At 43.6% G+C, this 12,133-nt stretch overlaps 1 protein-coding gene across 1 annotated transcript in view; it reads left to right on the forward strand.

Moving 5' to 3' along the window:
- Positions 1-1,110: 1,110 nt before the first annotated feature.
- Positions 1,111-12,133, forward strand: part of LOC135715123 (uncharacterized) — a gene marked incomplete at its 5' end in the record, with an annotated part of 52,911 nt that continues 41,888 nt past the window's right edge. Inside the window, one exon of the mRNA XM_065238531.1 lies at positions 1,111-1,344. Within this exon, the coding sequence (XP_065094603.1) occupies positions 1,111-1,344 (234 nt within the window). The remainder of the gene's footprint in view (positions 1,345-12,133) is intronic.

Genomic DNA, 12,133 nt, shown 5'->3' on the forward strand with positions numbered 1-12,133 from the left:
GGCCGTGTCTCCCAGAATGTGTTCGTTTTGGCACGGTCGTTTTCGCGAGAAAAGAAGAACACGTTAGATCTAAAAAGAAGCCAGTTGTCTCCTCTTTCTCTTAGCGAAAACTGAATGAACTGCATTTGCTTCAACTGTCATTCACAAAACAAAACAAGGTAGCAATGGGCGACTTTGATTTTTTTCATCGTAAAATAGATTATTGCTTCTTACTTCCACAAACTTGTTTTTTCTTAATTCAAATATGTTTCTTTTGTATAAATGTTAGCATAAGCTTTAGATTCCGAACGATGCCTTTCATGTGTTGAACAAGTTGTGGAATGCATTTGGAAGCAAAAAAGTTGAAAGGGTTGTATACTAGATACGACCGCAGGGTTGGCGTTGGATAACGTCTGTTATGTGTTGTACTTAATTGTGTATATTTTAGGAATATTCCTTAATAACTCTTTTGCGATATCTTTCCCCAAAGCGCGTTCGGACAACTCAGGCGTTTTCATTAATTTCTTCTCTCGATTCCGGAAGTGCACGACGTATCTGGAACTACCACACCAAAATGTATGCAGAATATTGTCGGTACTGGATTAGTAGCGGTAACCAGCAGGACCTACGTTGATTTAAGCTTAACACCCGCAGATTGATGAACGCTCCATCACATCACTTCAACCTTTCACATTCTGGCAAGAAAGTCAATTCTAAAACATCTTTTAAATTTATATGGTGGCCCTGAAAAGGGCCGGTTTTTTGTTCTGAGTCGATGACCGGAAATTCTCTTAACTCCACCACGACGAGCCAAACGACGGATTGCAGGTTTAGTGATGCCCTGGATGTTGTCACGCAACACTTTTCGGTGACGCTTGGCTCCTCCTTTGCCAAGTCCTTTCCACCCTTGCCGCATCCAGTAATTTTCTAGTATGACAATTGTAACGTCGATGAAGGTTGAAACAAAAGTGAACAAAAATTTCAAATTTTGGCTGTTTTATACCTACTCGAGGGTTAAATTCTTTTGGTTAGTTGTTGTGTTGTTGTTCTTTCATCGTTTCTGATTGGTTGAACACAGCAAACGCATGTTATAAAACAGAATGGAAGTGATTTTTATTTGTTATTCCACAGTGTGCTTTCATTGCATACACATCACAACCAGCTCAGCAGACCGCTCGCAAGTCCACTGGAGGAAAGGCTCCTCGCAAGAAGTTGGCAACGAAGGCCGCTCGCAAGAGCGCTCCAGCCACCGGAGGAGTAAAGAAGCCCCATCGCTACCGGCCAGGCACCGTCGCCTTGCGTGAGATCCGTCGCTATCAGAAATCCACCGAACTGCCGATCCGAAAGTTGCCTTTTCAACGTCTGGTCCGTGAAATTGCCCAGGACTTCAAGACCGATCTGTGTGGTAGTTCCAGAGCTCAGCTGTTATGGCTCTGCAGTAAGCTAGAGAGGCCTATCTGGACGGTCTGTTCGAGGATACCAATCTGTGTGCCATCCACGCCAAGTGCGTCACTATCATGCCGAAGGACATCCAGCTGGCTCGTCGTATCTTGACAAAACCGGCCCTTTTCAGGGCCACCACAATAATTCAAAAGAGTTGAAGTGACCTTTCGTTCCGTTCTAGTCTAGATTAAGTCTAGACTAACATTTGAAAAGGGCGGAACTCCAAAAAAACCATATCGAGAAAATCGCTTCCGAATTTTGATGACCTAAAAATTAATCCTATTTCACGACTTTCCATTTTCTGGATGATTTTATAAGCTTGACATATAGTTAATAGTGTAATCTATCATCATGCATAAATAAAAACACAAAAAAGTTTTCTTTGTCGTGAAATTGAGAAGAAAACATCATACGCTCTGATAATTTCATACATGTTGTTACCCCCCAGATCTTCCACACTTTGAACTGCCAACACTGGTGATACGCCGTGGAAGTACACCATCGGGATTTTTTGTTTGTTGTTCCGCCTTGGTTCTTCTCTCGTAAATTTTGTGAGAGTGGAATTACGCCCTAAGATTTTTTTGGTCTTCTTTTTGTTCGTTGTTTACACGTGAAATATCAATCCGATGCGTTTCAAATGAATCGGGCGTGACTAGATACTACAGAATCAATACGTTTGGCATATTAAAACAATATTATTCGTTGTTCTGGTGCAAGGCGTAACAACCAGTTGCATCATCGAGTTGAAAGTTGGAAATCCACCATGTAAGAAGAAACGTTTTTGATGATATGAAGTGATATTTTCTTCTACTTTTTCGTGTTTATCGAGTAGTTTGTGAACTGTTCTTTCTATATGTGCCAAAATATGGTTTGTTTACATTTTGGCTCTTCCGCCCTTTTCAAATGTTAGTCTAGAAGTAACGAAGTAGAACGTGTGCGGGGGTTTGTTTTCGAGGTTTTGAAAACAAACACAGCCGGGTCCGGTATATGATTTGGAAATGAATTTCACTTTATTTTCATGTAGCATCAAAGTGAAAAGGTCTTTGCTCAATCCACTAGAAAATAACATATGGTACTTTCTAAGTAAATTTTATTATGTTTTCAAGATTCTCGTTGTTAAGAATCTTAAAACTATTTTTCGAGATAAAATATGGCTCTGCTGAATCTTCGTAATTAGAAAATTAATCGTTAAACTCTTTCTTGATAATGTTGTGGCCCTGAAAAGGGCCATTTTTCCAACGCGCTCAGCGTAGTTGCCCATGCGGAGCAGACGGTGAATACGACCGACTGCAGCAGCTGGGCATTCCATGACGGCGGCCCAGTATACCGGAGCACTGGCACCAACGCACTCGGCGTAGTTGCCCTTTCGCCCCCAGGCTCTGCTGCCGCTGCTCTGCTTCCGCTGCTCTGGTACTGCTGCTCTGCTGCTCTTCTGCTGGGTCGACGATCGGATAGACAATGATGGAACGGGCGACTTTTTTTTTTTTTGACTTAAATGATCTATATTTCTTGAATTTGTGTGGTTTACATGTATAACTTATCAAGTGACACAGATGCGTCTTTTCAACTTTAGTTCCTGTGAAATTTCAATTATTATTAATTACAGTTCCTAGTCCTATCAGGCCTGTTTTAGAGAATGACCACCTTGGTGGGATTGGTTTGTTTGAAAATTTGAAAAAGGAGACTACTTATAACTACTATTTACAACTACAACTAACCTACAACTACTATGTACACCTAACCTACTATATACAAATTGCTTATCAAAGCATGTTCTGATAAATCACATTTTTGTGCAAAATTAGTCTTAATTTCGTTAATTCTGGAATCTATTTTGGCAATGCCTGCCTCTTCGTGTAAATTTGTTATTCTAGTGTCAAAAGGACGATCAAGTACCATCCTCAGCACTCTATTCTGAGCGACCTGGATTTTGTTCCTGTGAGTCTGTGCACATGATTCCCACACCGGAGCTGCGTAGAGGATCGCAGGTGCTATGATTTGTTTGTAGACGGCCAGTTTGTTCACCCTTGAGAGGCGGGATCTGCGGCAAATCAGCGGATACAGACACCTAACCAAGGCAGAACACTTAACTACAGTTTTCTCTACATGCGCACGGAAGAGGAGCTTTTCATCAAACAACATCCCGAGATAGGTTACTTCGGCAGACCACTCAACCCTTGTGCCATTCATGATTACAGTACAAGATGGAGCCGGTTTCAGTTTGGGCGATTGCCGATGGAGGAACATAATCGCTTGTGTTTTGGAGGCATTGATTTTGATTTTCCACGTGGTGGCATAATCAGCAAAGGCGTTAAGGCATCGTTGAAGTTTGTTCGTTATTTCGCGAGGCATCCTTCCTTTGACGGCTATTGCGGTATCATCTGCGAACAGGAAAAAACACGCAACCGTCACCGAGGGGAGGAATGTCGGAAGTGTAAATGCTGTAAAGCAAGGGGCCCAGCAGACTGCCTTGCGGGACTCCTGCTGGGATGGAAAACGTGTCTGAAAAACAACCATTCAACGATACCTTAAACGACCTTTGCTGGAGGTAGCTACGGGTGATTTTAACCAGATGTAATGGAAAGTTGAAGTTACAAAGCTTGTATACAAGCCCATTGTGCCAGACATTATCAAACGCTTTCTCAACGTCTAACAAGGCCATGGCTGTGGACTTGGATACAGCTTTGTTACTTTGGATGTTATTCATCACCCGCACTAGCTGGTGATTGGTGGAGTGCCCCTTTCTGAACCCAAACTGTTCCGGAAGGAGAATGTTATTTTCCTCGACAAACTTGAGCAAACGATTGAGAATGAGTTTCTCGAACAATTTGCTCAGCGCTGAAAGGAGGCTGATTGGTCTGTAGCTTGAAGCTAGCGTTGGGTCCTTCCCGGGTTTGCGGATAGGTATGATTTTCGCTGTCTTCCAGATACTTGGAAAGTAGTGCAGTTCCAAGCATCTGTTGAAGACAGCAGCCAGCAGAGAGTGAACCTTCATGCTGAGATTTTTCAACACTAGGTTGAATATTCCGTCAAACCCGGGGGCCTTCATGTTTTTGGTGCATTTCAGCGCTGAGCAAATCTGTTCCACTGTGATTCTATCCTCCGGAGGGATGGCACAAGGGGAGGAATCAAGGTTGAGTACGCATTGCTCAACCTGAACTTCAAGCGGACTTTGGATGTTGGAGCCAAGCATGTGCGATTTGGCAATATGCTCACCAATCGCATTTGCTTTCTCCTGAGGGGTGATTATGAGCCGATCGTCATCATTTTCATCTTTTAGTGGCGGAATGGGTTTAGGGTGCGTCTTTAAGACCTTGGCAACTTTCCAGAATGGTCTGGAGCGGTCGTCCAGATTCTGGACAAGCCGCCCGAAACTTTCGTTCCGGAGTGAGACCATTCTGGAAGCAATCTCCTTGTTCAGATCGGCCATTTCACGTTTCCTCGCTTGATCTCCAGTCCTCTGAAACTGGCGTCTACGAACATTTCTCAGGCGAATTAAGAGTTGGGTGTGGGAATCAATAGCAATAAACTTACCCCTCACAGGAACTCGTCGGACGCACGTCTCGTCAGCCACGGTTATGGCTTGGTGGAGTCCCTCCAACGCTCGGTCGATGTCCTCCACGGTGTCAAGCGGCGGGTTGTCGATGATGTGCCTGTCTACCACGCGTCCAAACTGGGCCCAGTTTACGTGATGATAGTTCTTGCGCAGGCTTGAAGCAGGAGCCACGTTGCAGCCCAGCTCAGACACCACCGGTTGGTGGTCGGAGCTGAGTTCGTTCAAGGCTACCGGCTTGGACAAGCCGATATTTGTCAGGAACAGGTCTAGCGTCGATGGGTTACCCGCCGGTGAGATGAATGTTGGTTCTTCCGAAAACCAAACGGAATACAGCCCATGCTGTGAGTGGTCGAACAGGAGACGACCGTTCTGGTTCTGCTGGTAGTTCCGCCAGGCCTCATGGCGAGCATTCAGATCTCCTCCAACTACGAAGCGGGAACCGGTACGGGTGATGGTGGACAGGTCCTTCTTAAATTTAGCCGCTAGTCCACTGCTGGCGGCACACTGTCGAGGGCAGTAGACGGCGATGAACTGGACGTATCTAGTCGACGACTCCACCTCCACACCAAGGGCCTCGATGATAGAGGTGCGGATATGGGACAGAGTGTGGTATTTTATTCCTTTCTTGACGACGACCGCAACACCACCCCCCTGGAGCTGGTGCGATCAAGCCGGATAATATTGTGGTCAGGCAACCAGAAGCTGTCGCCGGACTTTAGATGGGTCTCGGTTAGAAGGCCCACGTCGATGCTGTGCTTGCGGAGGAAGTCGGCAAGCTCAATCCTTTTTGCTCTTACGGAGCAAGCGTTCCAGGTGACGATAGTTAGCGGTTTAGACGCCATACTGGATGATGAACTTACCGAGCACTTGGATCTGTTCGGGCTTATTGCGGCACTTACGAAGAGCACCGGACATGTTGACGAAAATTTCCATCAGTTCATCCGCTGAGAACAGATCGGGGTTGTTGTTTTGCGTTGTTGGTTGTCTCCAGAATCCAGGGGGGGATGGAGAGCTTTGGCCAGCAGAATCACCGGAAGCTTCTTGAGGAGGGGCGGGTTGCACCCGCGAATTCGCTTGCCTTTGCTGGGGAGCACGAAGAGGCGGAAAATCCTCCGTCCTGAATGCTGGGGTTTTGTCCTTCTTGCGTCCTGGTTGATTGTTGCTTGACGCCTGCTTTCGGATGCGTTTGAAGTCCTCGCGTTTGGAGCACTGTCTGTCGGAACCTTGATGTGCACCACCACAGTTGGCGCATTTTAACGCCACGGCTCCATCCGCAGGGCAGTTGGAAGTGGCGTGTTCTTGAGCGCAGTTGCTGCAGCGTGGCTTGATGTTGCAGTTGCGGGTACCGTGACCAAAATTGAGGCACCGCTGGCACTGCGTTACGTCACGATGGCCGCCACGGTATGGCTCCCATCGTACGATGATGGAGTAGATCGATCGGATGGCTTGCAGCGCATTGAGAGTCACCGTCCCTTTCTGGAAGTGCACCAGGAAGAGGCAATCCGGGTACGTCTTCACGTTTTCGTCTCTCCTTGTCATTCGGAATACAGCGATTGGGGCTAGCTTGTACCGGTTGATTTCAGCTTCGACCATCTTGGGGTCGAAATTTGGTAGACCCCTGATGACTACCTTGAAGGGCTTCTCACCGGGGATGTCGTGCGTGAAGAATTCCGCCTTGGAATCCTTCAGATATTTCACGGCCACTTCGTACTCCGCTTTTGTTCGCAGCATCACCTTGGTGCCGATCCTGCCGAGCTTAAACTCAGCGGCAACGCCCAGCGATGAGAGATCGCCAATCAGCGTGTTGAGTGGTACTTGCTTCACCACCAGTGGAGGAAGCTTGATTTTCACCGCACTCGGGCCGGCAGAATTCTCGGTTTCGACGGCGTCGCCGAAATCACCGATGTCGCTGGCGTTCGTCGCGGTAACATCGTCGCGTCCGCTCGTACCATCGGACTGTCCTTGGTTCTTCTTCCTCTTTTTCGTCCGCTTCACCGGGACTGGGTTGGTATTTCCAACATCGGTGGGCAGGGTAGCGTACCTATTTGAGGTAGGTACCGAGCTACCCTCACCACTGTTCTTCTTCTCCGCTTGGTCACGAAGTCTGCTCCGAGAGCGCTGTCTTCCCATCACGCTATGCGACCGACACTACTGACGACGCGACGTGCAGTATATCTGCGAACGTTTGTAACAAACTATAGGTTAATCGAACAACTCGACAGAGCGAGCAAAGACCGAACTGTACTGCTTGACGTTCAAGCAGCTAATGTCGATGGAACGGGCGACCTTGTTGGACGCTTATATAGTAGAACAGAAAATATCAAATGTGTCAGATACTCGCATCTGATGTCTCGGTTGGAGAAAGTATAAGAATATAAAAAAAATCAATCGATTTTCACCATCTTTAGACAATGGTTTACTTTTAACCATTTTTCAATAGTTTACAGAATGAAATCAATAGTTTTGAAACATTCAGCAAATTGCTAGAAATATTTCCAATCGATTGATGCCATTATCTCGTAAATCTATCGAGAGACGGTTGAGTTATTATCGTTCAAAATCTTTTAATTTTTCGTAACTCATCCAAAATGACTGTTTTCAATTTTGTACCCCCGTATGTTGCCGAAAGACGTTATCCAACGTCAAAAGTTCATCCACTGTGCCTTATAATCCACTTATATTTTAATATCTAAATTTCAACTTTAAATCAATTTGATTGTAAAGCATGCGTAGTTAATATGTTTGCAGTAGATCATCAAATCAATATTAAGCTGGAAATAGGGCCTATCCGCATTGGTCGATGAAGAAGACTTTCTCTTTCATAAATAACTCAGCTGCAACAATATTTTTGACGTAGAACTGAGTCTTTGTCGACTATACTAGGGTACAAATCAAAAAATATGTGTGGTGAAATAGTGTTAGGTTTTGAACACTTGTAACTTTGTCATTTATAGATGAAATTAAAATCCAAATACGCCAATCGATAGGATATTACTTCTGAATAACTAAATCTGCTGAAATAAATACTCTTCCAATTTAAAAAAAAACTTTTGAAAAAATGCGCAAATGATAATTTTATCACTGTCTATCACTGGACATCGGCGCATTGAACCATTGATAACTTTCGATCCTTGCATTTAAGTGGTCTTCAGCAAAGTTGTAGCTGGGAAAATTTCCTACAAGTACATATGAAAGCGTTTGAAGCAGACCGATATGGTGAATTATTAGATTGACATGAACAAAAATCTTGGTTTTACCATAGTAATTCCCATACAAACTTTAAATGGTTTGTACCATCTCAGTTTCTCACCAAATGGGGGGGGGGGGGGGGGGAGGTAGCTCATCGATTCTTCCGGTTCGCCTCCTAGCATCGTGCTATAAGGTACCAGGCGATAACCAGGGTGTTGATCGATAGCTCGATGACGTCATTTTGTTGGCGTCTGCAATGGGAAATTCTCATAGCAGGCGTTGACGATGGGACGTTGTCGAGTTGTTGAATAGCAACTATCGTGGTAACTCACCGATTACCTGTCGATCTGCCAAATTTGGAAAGACGTCTGCATTGAATTGTCTCATATAATAATATTCCGCCCACTATATCACAAGAAATTGCGAGTAGCTGAGTGGAAAGGAGATAAGTTAAGCATTGGATACAGGACCAAGTCTCCCCTGGGTGGTGCAAGAAGATGAGCGCAATAGAATCATCAAGTTGCCATAAGGCACGGAATTAGACTATTGCATGGCTGGGTAGTTAAAGTCTTCCATACGTTAGTCATTTCAGGTGGATTAGAACAGGTTTAGGTTTTGGGTGGGCGTTGGCCAGATTTGGATTTTTCAGATGTAGTCCAGGATGGGACCTGGATTGTTTAATACACTAGTAACCTCAACTTCTGTCACAATGTTTCATTGTGACTAATCAACACTCAATGGGTAAAATATCAAATTTGCGGTGGATTTGAAAGAGAGGTAACTTGGAGTGTAGAACGCACTGCCCACTGGACGATTCTGAAGCCTGACCAATATATATAGATACATTCATACATTGTATTTGAGATAAGACAGGGACAGGATGCGGAGGGCCCGCTTAGGGGGAGCGTAACCCATGTTATGGCTTCCATTTATTAAATAGTTCAGATAGGCTGGAAATGATAGCTTCATGTTGAGAAAATGTACCATATGGTGCTCGTCTACTGATCAAAATAAAATTAGATTCAAATCATCAGGCCCTGCCCTGTAATAAGGGGATTGACGATGATTTGTCAAGTTTCATTTTGCATTTGCATATAATTGTAAGTTTCGGTTTGCTTTTGTAATTGTAAGATAGATAGTTTGGCTCAATTGAAACATTGAGTTGTATAAACTTGACGAATCATACCTCTAAAATAGTAGTAGTTACAGTGCCGCATTATCTAACAACCACTGCCTGCAACTAATGTTGGAGGGGTCAGCAGGGCTGATTACGGATCAAAACTAACATAACTCTAACACTGAAATGATCCCGAAACTAACGCTCATTCATTGCACTTTGAGTCATAAAGTAGTTTTATTTATTTTCCTACTAATCTATCTACACACTTAGTTTTTTCTACCGAGCTCGGCTGTGTGGGTCTCGGTGGGGAGGGGGTTTCGCTGAGATCTCGGCGGGAGTGACATTTGATTGCCGAGTCTCGGATAATGCCTTTTCTAATAATCTGCCTACGTTTCTTTTATTTGTTATCTACTTCATCCCTTTTTTATTTGTCTGCTCTTCTTTACCCTTCTCTTCTTTTGTTTTGTTTGTTTACATATAACTAATACTAATACCTCCTTGTTTTCTCTCTAATTTGTCTACTATGTCCCACCATCACGATGAGAGATGAGCTACCGTACATGGTACACGCTCATATACACTCCCAAAATAGTATGCCGCAAGTAAGTATATCACAGAGGCAACTAAAGATCCAGAAACGAAAACCGATAACGCTGAAGATAATGAGCTGTGGAGATTTATATGACTAAATAGTATTATTTATTTATACTAACCTAAACACAACGTGGGGTGACCCAAATCCAAACGATCACTAACCAAAATAATTGACTTATCTTTTTTCAGCAGCACTACACCAGCCAGCAAAGTTCAACAATCCATCGTTGCTTATGCCTTTGTTGTCGTTTGGAACCAGTTTTGCGAGGTAGGCGACGATTGTGCGTATTTCTCGCGTAATTTTTGAAAAGAGCCTTTTTATAGCCTGAACAATACGTAAAGAGCAAATTGAAACATTGAACGTCGTGTGAAAGTGGAACTTAATGAAGGCCTAAGTACTTTTTCGTAGTTTTTAGTTTTCGGATTTGAAAGATCGTCGGTTACAGTGGCCTGCTTACTGAGCAGAAAAATGCGGTCCCAGGTCCTTACATATCAAAGAGATTTATGGTAAAATCGCTTGTGTATAGTGTATTTTGCGAATCTCGTTGTTGTCGTTGGTTCCGGGTTTGAATGGATACAAAAATTTGAGCAACGGTATTATGTGACATGAGGGGCTCGGTGGCTTTAGAGCAACCGTTTTTGCTTACTGAGCAGAACATCATGAGTCTAATCTCAGGCCCATCCACATTCAAGATTCGTCAATCGTTTTATTTGTTAATATGACTACATGGTAATAACAGCAACTCGGTGATTAAAAAGGTGCTCGTCTGCCTAGTGGCAAACGTTTTTGCTTACTGAGCAGAAGACCGTGGGTTTAGTCCCAAGCTCCTTCGCGTTATATGATCGTTAGGACATCAATTCAGCTTATCGTTTACCAAAACGAACCCCGCTGCAAACCCAACCCTCTTATCCAACATCCCAGTGATTCCTCGTGGAAGTGCAGAGGTGTTCTCGGCTTCCATCAAAGCGAGTGTCATGTCAACACAATCCTTCCCATTCCTTTCTTGACCTGTGTTCGGGCGCGGCCGGCGCTGGTATTGCCTAATTTAAGATCACCAGTTTTTACACATTGAGGATGATTGCTAGTCCCAAGCATCGTCTATTGGTTCTCTGTGTAATTACAGCTGATCTGGCAATAACAGAGTAGCAACCGTGGGCGGTCAATCAAGCTCAAGCTCAAGCTCTCAGTTTCTCACCAAATGGGTCCAAAGTCCATCCTTTTTTTCATATTCTGCACAAAAGATACGTTCTGTCCCGCGCCATTCATAATAATAAGTATAATAGTCTAAAATGCATGACAGACATCAATTTTGCATGGTTCTACGTTAAACTGCGGTCGTGTCGAGGACACAACCCTTTAATTATTTTTTTTATTTATAAAATATTTAACGATTTGATGCAGCGCAAACAGCATGAAAGTTGTATGCATAGCCGTGGGTATCAATAGAGAAAGTCGGTGAAGAGAGTCGATCAATGCAGGTAGGGAAATGTAACCAATGACTTTAATCGATGATTTCTCGCGATCAAAAGTGAATCGGGCAAACATACACTTCCAATTGAAAGAAAAAAAAACCCGATAATATTAAGTTAATAATTTTTGTGATAAAAATTCATTAATGACTTAGGAAAATTACACCAATTCATCGATGTTGAAATGTTGTGATTTTATGTTGACTCATCTAAATTACAGAAAACAGACGTCCAAGCTTAGTCAGAAACTCGTTTAAAGTTAAGTGGAAACGTTGCCATGAAGTAGTGCTAGCATCTCCTGATTTCTTCTATAAATTTTTCAATTTGATTATTTTTTTCACAAGTGTTGATTTTGTTGAAAATTGCCACTGGGGGCTAGCGGCATTTTGTAATGTGTGCTACGCTAGTGCCATCATGTTGTCAAAAAGGGTTTTCAAGTTGAGAGCTCGGTGTTGGCGAAGCTTGAACGCATTGAAAATATTTATACTAGTTTTCAATCAAATTTTCCCTAGCTTCAACGTCTATTTTCTTTGCTCTAATGTACTCATGCTATATTTAAGATATAAAAAATTTAAACAAAAATACATGTTGATGTGACGTCACGGCTGAACAAACCCCTCCTCCCCCACTTGTCACATTTGGTCACATTTTCCTTAAACCCCTCCCTCCTAGACGCGTGACGTAATTTATGGACACCCCCTGAGGGTAACGGATGTATTCTAGACCGCTTTAGGTAGTCATTACACAATTTCTCGAGAAAAGTGTGATTTTGTTACAATAAA

This window comes from Ochlerotatus camptorhynchus, unplaced genomic scaffold (assembly GCF_037179485.1).
Source record: "Ochlerotatus camptorhynchus isolate MF236.1 unplaced genomic scaffold, CSIRO-AGI_Acam_v1.1 ptg000814l, whole genome shotgun sequence".
Classification (NCBI taxonomy): Eukaryota; Metazoa; Arthropoda; class Insecta; order Diptera; family Culicidae; genus Ochlerotatus; species Ochlerotatus camptorhynchus.